At 51.6% G+C, this 14,769-nt stretch overlaps 1 protein-coding gene across 2 annotated transcripts in view; it reads left to right on the top strand.

Moving 5' to 3' along the window:
• The first annotated feature begins 408 nt into the window (after nucleotides 1-408).
• COLQ (collagen like tail subunit of asymmetric acetylcholinesterase) overlaps nucleotides 409-14,769 on the top strand; it is a 63,042-nt gene continuing 48,681 nt past the window's right edge. For both annotated transcript variants that reach the window (XM_065942640.1, XM_065942639.1), the window contains exon 1: nucleotides 409-590. In XM_065942640.1, coding sequence (XP_065798712.1) covers nucleotides 485-590 — 106 coding nt within the window. In that variant the 5' untranslated portion in view covers nucleotides 409-484. The remainder of the gene's footprint in view (nucleotides 591-14,769) is intronic.

Raw genomic sequence — 14,769 nt, 5'->3', positions numbered from 1 at the left:
CTGAGTTGACTCTGGGATCTGCAGAACACCTTGGTTGGGAGGGGGCAGGCGCTGGTGGATCATCAATCAAGAAGTCTGTCTGCCCTTGAGGACCGCTTCTAGGGGACATTTGAGAATTCACTGCTCTTTTTTTTTTTTTTTTTTTTTTTATAAGTCACTTCTTCAGTGGCCTCGTTCCTCAGTCTGCAGAAAAGAAATTTCAGATATCTTAATTTTAACATGGGCATCTGATCCCGGGTTAAGATAAATATAACCCTGTGTAGTACGGAGGAGGTTTAGTGGGAAATGGTTGGCATTCTTTCTTGGTAAAGGCATGGGGAAAGGAGAGAGGGGAGGCGGGGGGGAGAGAGAGAGAGAGGCAGAGAGAGAGAGGGAGAGAGAGGCAGAGAGAGAGGCCAACCACGAGAGGAAGACAAAGCAGAGATAAGCCAGGCTCCCCGCAGCCCGGCCTTGAGAACTTGACACTCTCCAGACCGCAGCCAGCATGGTTGTCCTGCATCCAGTGACTCTGGGAATTTATCTTCAGCTTTTCTTCCGCTTCATCGTGTCCCAGCCCACTTTCCTCACCAGCGTACTCCCGATTTCAGCAGGTAAAGCCGGACCACGACCGCCCCGTCTCCCCTCTGTTATCCCCAGTCGGGGAGGGAGGCAGCCTGGCTGCAGCGTCTCGGGCTGGAGGGGGGCTGGCTGGGGGCAGCCTGGGGTCGTGGCTGGCTGTCCTTGTGGGGACGCCCCTTCAGTGCTTGTCCCCAGCAGCTGCTCAGAGATCGGGACCCTGGACAGACTGCTTCACTTGCTGCAGGATGGCGTTTTGGTCAGAATTGTGGGGAGCGTCACAGAGACACACATGCAAGTGAGGGAAGTGAGTCCAGACGTTGCCATCAATGCACCCCTGACCCCATCCCTGGGGCGGGGGGTGCTCGGCCCACAGGGGCCCGCTGCGCTGCAGGCTGGCCTGCCCATGAGGGGCGTCCCGCTGGTTCTCTTGGGGGTCTCAGGGCCCCTGCAGCCTTGGGACCAGGTCTCCCATCTCTCCAGCGCTGTCTCCTTTTCCATCGAACTTTCTCCCTGAAGGGGTCCTCTTGGTGAGCGTGGGATGGGGCCGTAGAGTGGACACCCAAAGCGCTGGGTGGCCAAGGGGGCTCTCTCAGCCCCTAGCCCGGCAACCTCCCCTGAGGGCTCCAAGCTAGTGGCCTTGTCCTGCCCGAGCCCGGACAGGGGAAGTATTGGGTTACTGGCTGGCCAGTGTCAACCTTTCTGAGGAAACGTAGAAGTTTCCTGAGGGCTTGGGGCGGGGGGTGGGCAGACAGACCCCAGGCTTGGCAGCCTGCACCCTCACCGCCCCCCTCAGCTCACCTCAGTCACCCTTGACTGCAGCAAAAGCTGTTTCCATCAAGCCCTCCAACGCATCTCAGAAACACCCGAGTTGAGGCAGGAATCACACTGTCCCTTGCTTTGCTGGACGCAGGCTCCGGGGAGGCAGGACATGGCTCCCTCCCAGTGCCCAGCCCCGTCCATTCATAACAACGCTCTGCTGACATACGGAGCTGACATACGGAGCCGCCAACGTTTGTAGGCCCCTAGGGAAGGGCTCAGAGAAGGGTGTGGGGCTAATTATAAACGCACGGGGAGCTGGAGGAGGGGGCAGGAGCTGGTGGAGAATGTTGGGGGGCAGGAAACGCAGATGGTTGGGCTGCCACAGGTGTGTGTCTTCACCCCTTCCCCCCCATTTAAGCGGAGAGCACCAGGCTTCTGGGAGCGAGGAGGTCTTTACTCCCCAACTCAGGAGTGAAGCACAATGGTTACTTTGGTCTGTTTGGTGGTTCTCAACCTAGCTTGATTCCTTTGAGAATCTGCTGAAGTCTCGGGACTCTAGGAAACTCAGTCTTGTGGTTCCAGCCCTGATCTGGGGTTACTCTCAGGTCTCTGGGAGGTGGTTGGCATTAGACTGAGAGCAACTGTGGGCAGGCACTACACAGTCTTCCTCACTATTCCTAATCCCCCGGGGAAAGAGCAGGGATGTGTCCAATAAATATTTGGTGACTGGATGAGTCAGTGAGGGAGTGAAAAGTTTTCTCATCTGTAGACTGGAGTTTGCCATCCTTTCGCACAACTTAATTTAGAGGCAGCCAAAGTGGCTAATGAGTTCTGAAAACTGGAAAGAAGAGAACCTTGGGTGTGTTTTTTTTGTTTGTTTGTTTTTTTAATTCCTGGCCCTCAAGAGAGGCTCAGCATGGCTTAGACGTCTCTTAGGTGAGACCTGGTACAGACTGTTCAGAGTAACGGTGGATGAGAAAGGAACTGAGGACTGAGGGGACCACTCTCAGAGGTGCGGGTGGGGTTCAGGGAGCCCAGAAGGCAGGCTGAGAAACCAGCACCCCAAGAGCCTTTCCCATCCTGTGCTTGAGGGAGAGGTGGGGAACTGGATCCTGGGAGGGTTGGGATGTTGAAGGAGGAGTTACTGAGCAGGAGCCTTTGTCAAAGAGGGACCCAAAGCAGATAGCATCCCCAGACCACTCCAACCCACTCCTGCAACCCAACCACCTACTGGCAGTGCCTCCCGTGGGCCAAACTCCACTGGAAGCTGGGGCAAGAGGGCCCCCAATGTAGTCGTGGGGGTCAGCCCCTGGTTGAGTGAAGAACTGGGAACTAAGAAGAGTCAGCCCACCCGTCCAGAGGCCCTTTGTCATGAGCTGCTAAATCCAGATCTTCTGGTGGTCTTTGGACATTTGGTAAAACGACGGGGATTGCTCTAGGGGGGAGTCACTGAGGTGTCAGCTCAACAGAGCAAAAAAAATCTGCTTCCTCCCATGGAGTCACCTTGCCTTGTCCCTGTCGCCAGGTCACCAGATAGCACAGTTCAGAAACTCACGCCCTGAAACAGGAACTTGTTCTTTAAACGCAGGAGAACTCTATTTTGAAAACAGTTCTCCAGCAATCTGATGTGAAACAGTCTGAACCCAGAAGTTCATGTTTTTGAAGAAGACCGGCCCTGTGCATACAGTGAGAAGTGCCACCGGGAAGCCCTTTCACTCCACCCACCGCAGCTCAGGGGGTGCCTGCTGTGTGCCAGGCCCTGTGCTCACGGCCGTGTGGGGCATGAGACGAGCCCGACCGGCAAGAGAGAGGCCGAGATGGAGGAAGCCTGGTCCTTTCCCTCACTCTCCTCAGGAAAGACTGGCCTCCAGCAGCCCCAGACACAGCACAGCACTCTGAAGCAGATGGTCAGGGCCTGGCAGCCCCACCGCCGGGTCCCCGAGAGGCCCAGGAAGGGAGCAAACGGCATCCAAGAAGCCACAACTTGATGAAAGCAATCCCAGCACTGCAGCACCCGTGTCGGATACCCAGAAAACGAGCTCAGGCCCTCACTGCAAGCCTGTGAGCACTTAGAAGGGCGTCATCCCCACAGGCTGGGAGAACAGGCTTCTTGGGGGTGGTGAGTTAGCTGAGCACTGTAGCCTAGGGTCTACTGGGGGCTGCTACTTTAAACAGACACAGTGAGGACAGAAACAACAGAGACAGCTGACACAACTGATCACCAGAGGAAGGGTAAGGGACCAAGGGAATAATTCTTTGATCAACAAGGATAGCAGGTTGGAATTATTTCTAGAGCCTCTGTTCTGCATGTTGTCTGCAGAGGCACCATCAACTTGTAGCTCATTGACTGGTTGGCACTGTGATGAACGTGAATGACCCCGTGAAGACAAAATTGTATTTGCTTTATTTTGCTTAAGAAGGCAGAGACGTGTCAGGTATTTAATTTCTATTGAACATGGCCCTAAAATAGAAAGTGTCAGAAGCCCTAACTTTTGGTGTATTGTTTCAACCCTTGCCGGGCGATAAACCACCATAACACTCAAGTGGCTGAGCAACAGTTGTTTACTGCTGAAGCTCATGTGTTTGTGGATCAGCTAAGGGTCAACTGATCTGACTTGGGTCTGGTGGGCCAGGCTGGAATCATGGTGGTCTGTGCACTCACTCAGCTCAAGAGTCCATTCACAGACGTGGTTCCATCATTGTAGAGTTTCTCGAATGTGGTGGCACAGACCCAAGGATGGTGATATTTATAGGAGGACAGGCCTCTCACACACTTCAATCTCTGCAACTCTCACGGCACCTGGGGTGGGTGTGGTCTCATTCCCGCTTTTCAGAAGAAGCAATGAAGGCCCAGAGAGGTTAAGTGACCCACCCAAGACAGCACAGCTGGTGTTGGGAGAGCTGGAGACTGGAACCTGCCCACTGACTCTAATTCCAGGGCTCTTACCAACATAGACCAAATCTGCTATGGCCATGGATGAACACTGATACTAGCTTTTAAAGTCCTATACCCCAGCCTCCAAAAATCCAGTTCCAGGTCTGCATTCTCCATACTTTCCTGCCTTCTCCTCAGGACTTCAGTGCTTTTAGCAAAGGATTGACACAATGACTTCATACTAAAGTGTGAATGACTTGCCAGGGAACAGGTTTATCTTTCTTTAGAGGTATTTGTGTCCTGTGTGTGTGTGCTAAGGCACTTCAGTCATGTCCATCTCTTTTCGACCCATGGACTGTAGCCTGCCATGGTTCTCTGTCCATGGAATTCTCCAGGCAAGAACACTGGAGTGGGTTGCCATGCCCTCCTCCAGGGGATTTCCCTGACTCAGGGATCGAACTCGTGTCTCTTATATCTTCTGCATTGGCAGGAAGGTTCTTTACCACTGCCATCCCCTGGAAAGTCCCTTTATTCTGCAAGAGGAGTCAAAGCTCTAAGCCAAAGTGTGCTTTGGTCAGATGGGCGTCAACCAGGGCATGTGGGGGATGAGGCTTCCTGGAGCCAGGGCAGCAGCACTTCACAGACATTCTCTCCAGCATGTGAGCCAGGCGGCTCTGCCCAGAAACACGCAGGGCTTCCCTTCTGCATCACCGGATTTCTCAAGCAGGCAGGAGCTCACCAGGTGATGCTTGGGTCCAGGGTTCAGGACGAGATGGAGAGGAGAAGGCCCACATCCAGTCCTGAAGAGTGAGGTCACGGGGACACTTGTGAGCTGTCTGGCTGCCTCAGTCTTCTCCTGTGGGTGCTGGGACAGGATCAGGGCAGGCATTCGTGGCCTATAGGACTGGTGGCCAGCCCTGCACTCCCCTGCCTGGAAGCCAGCCAGGCCACCGCTCGGGACCAATCGTGTTCTTGGCAGTAGATTACAGGCCATTTATTTGTGTCTGATGCTGGTCGACTGTTGTTTAATGTTCTGTAATGTACTTCCCAGCCATCTCCTCCGATTTAGCTCCCCATATTTCCTCTGGATAATATAATCAGAGAGGGTTCTTAAATTAGAGGGCCCTCCAGGGGTCCCAGCTTGCCCACTTCGCCCCACCCTAAGCCTCCTAATGAAGCAGTAGATGCCTCTCAGCTCAGAGAGAAGTGGGAGTGAAAGATGACGACTTCCTCTCCAGGTTAGCTGGATCAAGCCCCAACACTGTCACCACCCTACCCAAGCCTGCTTCCCTCCGACCCACGCACATGCACGCATGCTAAGTCACTTCAGTCGTGTCTGACTCTTTGTGACCCCATGGACTGCAGCCCACTGGGCTCCTCTGTCCCTGAGATTCCCCAGGCAAGAATACCGGAGTGGGTTGCCATGCCTTCCTCCAGGGGACCTTCCCGACCCAGGGATGGAACCCACGTCTCTTAAGTCTTCTGCGTTGGCAGGCAGGTCCTTTACCACTAGCGCCACCTGGGAAGTCCTCTCAGACCCACAACTATACAAAAACAACACAGCTCCAGGAGGAAGAGAAATCCCTGTGACGTCCATGAGTCACCACGTAGGCTGGTGACCAGTCTTCCTGAAATGTGGTGCACATAGTAACTACTGCTCACTCTCATTGCTCTTGTAACTGGTACCAAGTGCCCCCAGACCCTTCTTTTGTCAGACTTTTTCACAGCTGCGTTGTACTTGCTCTTCACAGGTGTCCTTCCTGCGGGGGGTCTTGAGCTTGAATCCTATGTGATTGTTGGACGTTCACAAATTATTGTGGTGTGAGCCCCCATTTTCTCATCTGTAAAGTGGGTACAATGATCTCACAGGATTGCTACAAGATGATAAATTTAAATGTATTCATTCAATAAACACTAAATAACCCCCAACTCTGTACCTGGAGTTGGGATGCAGCAGCGAGCAGAAAAATACTTTCTGCCTGTGGAGTTCCTGCTGTCATCCTGAGAAGACTAGTCTCCTGGGCCCAAGGGCTGAATGAGAGACCCCTGCAGCAAACCAGCTGCCCAAGGACCACATCTAGTCTTCATGTGGTGCTGTACCCAGCGCCTTTATGCTGCAGTACCAAAAAAAAAAAGAGAGAGAGAGAGAGAAAAAATTTTCAGTTGCCTTGTTTTCTAACATTTAAAAATCAAGTTATTTAACAATTTTTAAAAATTATTTTTTAAAAGTAACTTTGTTATATATTCTCAGCTGAGCTGGGTCCTCATTGCTGCATGTGGGCTCTCCTCTGGTTGTGGAGAGAAAGGGCTTCTCTCTAGTTCAGTGCGAGGGTTTATCATTGCGGTGGCTTCTCTTGTTGCTGAGTACAGGCTCTAGGGTGCGAGAGCTTAAGTGGTCGCGGCACGTGGCCTCCATAGTTGTGGCACACGGACTTAGTTGCTCCATGGCATGTGGGATCTTCCCGGATCAGGGATCGAACCCATGTCTCCTGCATTGGCAAGAAGGAGATTCTTTACCACTGAAGCCACCAGTTCAGTTCAGTCGCTCAGTCGTGTCCAACACTTTGCGACCCCATGGACTGCAGCACACCAGGCTTTCCTGTCCATCACCAACTCCGGAGGCCCCCTAAAAGTGTATTTCTGATGTCTCTTAAAAACCAAAACACCTCTTGGAAACCAGGGCAGCCTGGCTGTCCTGACCCACATCCTGATACCGAAAGAACTGTTGGCTCTTGAGTCCCCACCACACGCTCCCGTCTCACGACTGAGCTGCCTTCTTCCTTACTCCCACTGTTTTGGACTTTGCTCCCTCCATCTTTATCTGTCTTGGCATTTTCCCAGAATTCCCAACTCTGCAAAGCTCAGTTTGAAAGTTAACATCCTGGATCAGTGGTTCTCAAACTACAGCACTGGTTTTTCCCGGAGAGGCATGAGACTCACCTGGGAAGCATTACAGGTACCCAGTGTCCTGGCCAAACAGACCAGCTGCAACAGACTCTCTGGGATATAAAATGTATAAGATTGGGCATGGAAAGTGTTGAGTGCCCCTGGGGTGATGCTAATGTCTGGCCATGGTTAACCATTACAGCCAGCACCAGAGTCACCGGGAAGGGTTGTTAAGCCAGGTTGCTGGGCCCACCCCTGGACTTTCTGATGTGGGGGAGTGGGGCCTGTGGGTTTGCAGTTCTAATGAGATGCCAGATGCTGCTAATCCTGCTGGCCCCTGGGCCGTGCTTTGAGGACCGCTGCCCGTTTGCCTCTGTGTTCCTGCATTCATTTCCTCTGGCCACTCCCTGGTCACACAGCCTCCCTCCTCTGTGCAGGTCTTTCTCGACCTCTCTCTTATCAGGACACTTGTGATTACATTTATGGCCCACTCAAGTAGTTTCCCTATCCTAAATTTCCTAGTTTAATCCCACCTGCAAAGTTCCTTTTGTCATATAAGGTAACCTTTACAGGTTCCAGGAATTAGAGTCTAGACCTCTTTGGGGGCCAGTAATCAGTTTTTCTCCCACAGTTGCCTTTTCCACTGGGTAAAGGGTCTTCCGAGGACTTTCTTTAAGGACATCAGGATCAGAGGCACATGGATACTATCGACATTTGGATCCCTCTCAGAGGGTAAAGCGTCTGCCTGCAGTGCGGGAGGCCCAGGTTCGATCCCTGGGTCAGGAAGATCCCCTGGAGAAGGAAATGGCAACCCACTCCAGTAATCTTGCCTGGATAATCCCATGGACAGAGGAGACTGGTGGGCTATATTCCATGGGGTTGCAAAGAGTCAGACATGACTGAGTGACTTCACTTTCACTTCTAGAGCTGACCCTGAGACAAAGATCTGGGTGCAAGTGGTGTGTTTGGGGGGGTGATCCCAGCAGGGCACTGGGAATCCAGACAGGAAAGGAAAGGCAGTTGGTGCTGGGGGAGGTCATAAGCAGACTTGGGTTGGGGGCAGCTGAGGCTCAGACATCTCTCAGGGAGACAGGGGACTGGATGCTCACCCACCAGCTCTTGGGGAATGTGCTTTGCAAGTGACATCCACGACTGGAGAAGCCCTCAGTCAGGCTCAGGGGCTTGTGGCAGGAGCTGGATGCCTGCAGGCCTGGTGATTGCCAAGGGCTCTGGCAGGGAGCAACAGCATCAGCCGTGGACACGTTAATGCAGCAGCTGTGGTCCTGATGGCCCTTGTGCAGTTGCCTGCCTGCCCACCCCTCTGGACAGTACCAGTTATGGCTCAGCACCCACTGCTGTGATACCAGCGCTGGGGTCCAGCTGCCAAGGGAGCCCCATTAACACTCATAAAGCTAACTTGCCTAGAGTTCTACTTATCTGCTAGACTCTCTACATACCTGACTTCTGATTGCAAGTTCACAAGACATTAGTAACCCCATTTTACCAAAAGGGGAACTACCACTCAGAGAGGTGCAGACACTTCCCTGAGGTTGCACAGGGCCAGATTTCCAAATCAGGACTGTCTGGGGAGAATGGTGCAGAGGCAGAAGAGCCAACTGATTAGGAGTGGGGCGTCTGGGGTCATGCTGCTTAGGTTCAAATCTTGCGTCTCCCTCCTTAGCTTCATGATGTAGGGCAGACCAATCGCCCTCTATGTGCCTCAGTGTCCCTAACTGTAAAATGGGGCTCAGAGTAGGATTTCACTCACAGAGCAGTTGTGAAGATTAAGTGGGCTAATTATGAACACAAAGAACTTTAAAAAGCACCTGGTGTGTGATGTGTCAGCCTTTCTCTCATTATTTCCAGAATCTCACAGTGACTCTACACACTCCAGGAGGTCATGACGGCGTCAAAAGTCGAAAATACAATACAGACAATAACTTTCTACTTAAACTATCCAATGGGTTAAGGCCATGCAAAAGGCTCAGGGTTTAGCCATTTTGCATTTGTGAACCAGTTCCTAAAGCAGGGACCCAGTGACCAGGGAAGGAGGCTCTTCTCGTGACGACCAGCTTTAAAAATACACCTGGCCCTATTCCACCTCCGCACTGAGTGTGTTAGACTCCATTCAAGCCCACACTTAGGTCTCCAGGGCAACCAGCACAAGTACAAGCAGGAGGCGTGTGCTGGGAGGTGAGACAAATGAAGGGGGGCCTGATGGCTGCTGGGAGGTTTGCACCACGAACCAGCTGAGATCTGAAAACAGACAGGAAAGAAAAGAAGGGACTGGGAATGGGACTGGGACTGGCTCTTCCCTCCGGGGCTTCCCCACGGATTCTGCCGCTGCAGAATCCTGGCCTTCTTGGTGTCTTTCTGAGAAGCCTGGAGAAAGTCCTGGAGCTTTTCTGCTGCAGCTGGGAGTTCTGTCTGGGACTACATGCTCCAGGAAGGACGTTCCGGGTCTCAGACCTAGCATGCCGGTCTCGGCGAACTGAGAGGGCAGGGGATGTGGTGATGATGGCCGTCCTACCTGTAGAGACCTACCTGCCAGACTAGGGCTTTCTAACCTTATCCTGACTCGGGGCTGAACTCGTCCCCTCTGTGAGGGGCCTGTAGGTGCGTCCTTACCGTTGACAGTTGAAACCAGGCTGCCCTCTGTGCCCAAACAGAACTGGCTGGTCTTCCGAGATCCTCTGTGTTGGGGTGGACCTCACAGGGTGACCCCGCTACCAAAAGGCCTCCAGAATCTCTGTGGTCGTCGGGGAACCAGGTTCTCTGCTGTCGAGGTTAATGTGCAGGATGTGTGTGTGTGGTGGGGGAAGGTTCCGAGGGAGCCCATCCTGAGGGAAGGCCTTGGGTCTGGGTGTCGCTCCCCCACGCCCCACCTCCGCCCGTGACGGGAGCCCCAGGAGGCCCAGAGGCTGTCGGGTGTCGCTCCCCCACACCCCGCCTCTGCCCGTGATGGGAGCCCCGGGAGGCCGTGGGTCTGGGTGTCGCTGCCCCATGCCCCGCCTCCGCCTGTGACGGGAGCCCCGCCAAGATGCCGTGGGCCCGGGTGGCGCTCCCCCAAGCCCCGCCCCCACCCGTGACGTAAAGGGTGGTGCTCCTCCAGGCCCCGCCTCCGCTCGTGATGTGAGCCCCAGGAGGTCCAGAGGCTGTCGGGAAGACGTAAGTCCTGGGAGCAATTTCCTCAGAGCATCTGAGTAACCGGTTTCCTTTCCTTTTTTTTAATTATGGGAGTTGACTGCCCAGCCCTCACCTCCTCTGTCTCACAGGGCACCTGCCTGACCAGCTTGGGGCCTGCAGCTCAGCTTCTCTTGTCCAGGCCCAGCTAGAAGGTGGCGGCGGGGGGAGAGTTAGCCATCACCCCGTTTACACTCAAGTTCACCTGAGAGTTGCTGCGGCGACCCGCCAAGACCCTGAGGTCGAACTCGGGGACCCCGAGTTCTTTCTCTGACCTGCTGCCGCCTCTGGGACACGTGTCCTGTGGGACCAGCCATCTGCTCTGCGTGAGACTCAGTGTCCTCAACTGTGAAACGAGAGAATGGACCAGATTCCAGGGATCCTTGTAGCCACAGACTTACTCTGACTCTGTGGCACACAAGTTGCTCGCTGATTTACAGAATTAGCTCCTCCACAAAGAAGGGGTCTTGGCCCATGTTTCTCTTCAGAGCTTTGGCACCTGAGAGCTCACTCGTGGCAGGAAAAGCCTTGGGGTCCGTGTTCAGACAGCTCTGGTCTGGAGTGACAGCTTTGTGACCCCAGTAGCTGAATGATCTTGGCCAAGTGGTCCCCATTTGATTTGGGAAGGCCTCAGTTTTCCACCTCTGTATAATGGGATTAATAATAGTAACTGCCTTTGGCCTCTGGCCTTGAAGCTGCTCTAAGACCCTTTCTGTGATTAGCAGAGACCATTCTCCTTACTTCCCAGAGAAGAAATGCCTCTCTCTGAAGCAGGGTTTCCTAACCTCAGCACTGTGATATTTTGAAATAAATATGTGCTGTGGGAGGTTGTCCTTGAAGGGTACTTAACAGTGTGGTGGCTGGAAAGCATCCCTGAACATTCATATTCATCTGGAACCTCAGAATGTGACTTTGTTTGAAACACAGATCTTTGCAGATGCAATTAGTTATGGATCTTGAGATGAAGTCATCTTGGATTTAGGGTTGACCTTGAATCTAATGACTGGTGTCCTTGTACAAAGAGGAGAGGCCACACCAGATCCAGGGAAGAAGGCCACGTGAAGATGGAGGAAGAGACTGGAGTGGTAAAGCTAAGGGCAGGGAATGCCAAGGATTGCTGGGAGCCATCAGATGCTAGGAAAGCATCTTCCCTAGAACCTTCAGGAGGAGTCTGGCCTTGGCAACACCTTGATTTTGGACTTCTAGCTTTCAAAATTTAGAGACAACAAATTTCTGTGGTCTTAAGTCATTTTTTGTGGCAATTTGTCATGGCAACCTTGGGAAACTAACATAAGCACTGTCTCTGGCTTCTGCCCTGTAGAAGGCAAGAGTACCCTTCTCAGTTATAACAAAAATGTCTCCAGATGTTGCAGAAGGTCGCCTGGGAGAGGGGCAAAATACCTCCCCCACTTTGCCCTTCATTGAGAACCACAGCTCTATTGTGAAACAATGAGGAGAGGAACTGAGCAGAGTGGGAGGAACCTGTGTTTCCATTTCAACCCCACTCAGAACAGCTCTGTGACCTTGGGAAAGTTGGTAAACATCTCTGAGCCTCAGTGTCCGCGTGAGTAAAACAGGGGTTAAAAATGTACTTGGGGGACTTCTCTGGTAGTCCAGGGACTAGTTTTCATTTTGTTCATTTTTCAAAGCATTCTCTTCCTGCTTTATCACTGTGATCTCTGCTTTATTTGATTTCCCTTCTCTTAGGAATTCCCTGGAGATTCAGTGGTTAGGGCTCCACATTTCTATTGCAGGGGGCACAGGCTCAGTCCCTGGTCAGAGAACTAATATCCCACATGCTGTGCGGTGCTGCAGCAACAAAAAAGATACTTGGATCTCTCAGAGCCATCACAAAAAAGCAATGACAGAGTATGCTGAACGTGCATAGCACTGTGTCCAGCCCATGGCAAACACACAATAAACAGTAACTGAAAAATGGGGATCGGGGGGAAGAGTACCTGCCTCATCAGATGGCAGTGTAGTAGGTACAGAGCTTTGCACTGCACCCGGAACATAGTTATGTATGTGTGTAAGTTATGTATGTATGTATGTGAAAGTTGCTCACTCGTGTCCAACTCTGCAACCCCATCAACGGTAGCCTGCCAGACTCCTCCGTCCGTGGGATTTTCCAGACAAGAATGCTGGAGTGGGTTGCCATTTCCTTCTCCAGGGGGAACATAGTTAAGTTCTCAGTTACTTGTTGCAACTGTTATTCCAGATGGCAGCGAGAGAGTTGGAATCCAGGCCACTAGCCTCCTCCCGAGTTGCTTCATTTCTGCCCTATTCCTGCCTGCTCTTATTTGGTGGCAAGATGGATTTGCTCAGGGCACTGGAGTCCAGTCTCAGCCTTCAGTCTCCAGCAGACCCTGGGTTGAGCAGGGCCCATCACAAGAGTGTGGGCTATGGAACCGGAGGTCTGGGCTCAGACGCTCAACCCCACAGGACCTTGGCTGTCAGAGCCTCAGTTTCCCTCACCTGGAAATAGGGGGCATAGCAGAGGATAATTCAAGGGGTTACCATGAGGATCAAAGGAAGAAACATGGGAGGCCACGACCTGGAAACACGGACTCACAGCAAGGGTGAGGCCTGAGCCGCTGAGTCCTGAGCTGATGGGCAAAGTCCACCTAAAGGCACCCCCCTGAGCTGTGAAGAAGAAAGCTCTCAGTTCCCTGGACTGGGTGAGCACTCTAGGGGCCCCCAGGAAACTGCAGGCCCGAGGGGACCCCCACTTTGGGAAGTTGTGTGACCCCATGTAGTCCCTAGCTGGTAGACAAGTCACTTCCCGTATCCAGTTCATCTGAGTCAGGAGAACTCGGCCCTCTGTCCACACAGCATCTGAAATGACAGTCTTGCCCCCTTCCAAATGGACAGTGATGCCAAGTCACCAACCAGGTCTGCCAGCATGCGACCTCAGGGGAAATCAGAGACAGGTTATTAAACATAAAAATTTCAAATGGAATGCCAGTAAATGTGGGCTGACTTACCAAAGATGCTCAGTTTTGGGGCCACATACCCATCTGCTGCCACTTATTGTTTTTTCCCTGTATGAGGCAAGAAGATCCATTTGAATGGATTCAGATCATTGTCATCATTATTATTATAGCATCTGTCTCTAAATTAAATTATGACTGTTACTTGATATATACAGATTTTGATACACTTCCCATCAATCAAATAACCAGTTTTTATTGTACCTCCTCCTATATGTGGGCTTCCCTGATAGCTCAGTTGGTAAAGCTGCCAGCAATACAGGAGACGCTGGTTAGATTCCTGGGTCAGGAAGATCTGCTGGAGAAGGGATAGGCTACTCACTCCAGTATTCTTAGGCTTCCCTTGTGGCTCAGTTGGTAAAGAATCTGCCTGCAATACGGGAGACCTGGGTTCGATCCCTGGGTTGGGAAGATCCCCTGGAGAAGGGTTAGGCTGCCCACTCCAGTATTTTGGCCTGGAGAATTCTCATGGGGTCGCAAAGAGTTGGACACAACTGCAGTGCGTCATGTGTACTTAACAGTATACTTAACCATTATACTGAACAAGAAGATTCACAAGACAGACTAACACGAGAAGCCCATAGTCTGTCTGTGACATTAAAGTAACACAAGTGAAGTAACCAATGAGAAGTGAAGCGGGTCACCGTGGTGGGATCCGGGGTGCACACAGGTGGTTGGCATTTGAATGAACAGAGCAGTGAAGGGAAGGACACAGCTGATTTGGGTTCAAGTCCTGGGCCAGCCGTGCATGTTCCCAGGTGGTATGACAGCTAATGTGGGCTACCTTCAGTAAAGAAGGTTTTTGTTTCCTGCATTAGGTCACAGATAAAATGTCTCCGGGAAAGCAAGCAAACAAACTTACATCTTACACCAGAATAAATCACAAATGAATTAAGATTGATAACATGAGATGTGAAATCATAAACTTATTAGACAAAAACTTGGGAGATTTGGGGGAGGACCTAAAATGAGGAGGACCCAGAAGCCATAAAAAAGGCTTCTGCAATCAATTATACTACATAAAAAGAAAAAAGTTATGTATGAGAAAAACAATTCAAAAAACAGTATCAAAAGACCAAAACAAACTGGAGGAAATATTTGCAAGTTGTACCATAAAGTGCTACTTTTTTATATATTCAAAAAATTTATAACAGAAGGCCACCAAGCTAATTGAAAAATGGAATAAATACAAATGGCTCTAAAACATGTGATGTATCCCCAGTCCCATTCAGTTTAAGAGACATGTTAATTATAATCACACCAAAGTGTCATTTTTCATTGGTCAGATGGATGACGTTCAAAGGTCTGACATCACGTGTATGGGTGAAGGTGTGTGGAAACAGATACCGTCATCCTCTGCTTGTGGGACGGAATGTGGCTCGATGAGGACTTTGTGGCGATGAATTAGGCATCGTGTGTAAGAACTGCAAATGCACACACTCTTTGACTCACAATTCTATTCTAGAAATTCATCAAATGGACATGCTTACCAATGATACAAAGATGCATGCAGAAGAT

This window comes from Muntiacus reevesi, chromosome 8, assembly GCF_963930625.1.
Source record: "Muntiacus reevesi chromosome 8, mMunRee1.1, whole genome shotgun sequence".
In the NCBI taxonomy this organism is placed as follows: Eukaryota; Metazoa; Chordata; class Mammalia; order Artiodactyla; family Cervidae; genus Muntiacus; species Muntiacus reevesi.
Note: the sequence above shows the minus strand (reverse complement) of the source record. Positions and strands in the feature narration are given on the sequence as shown.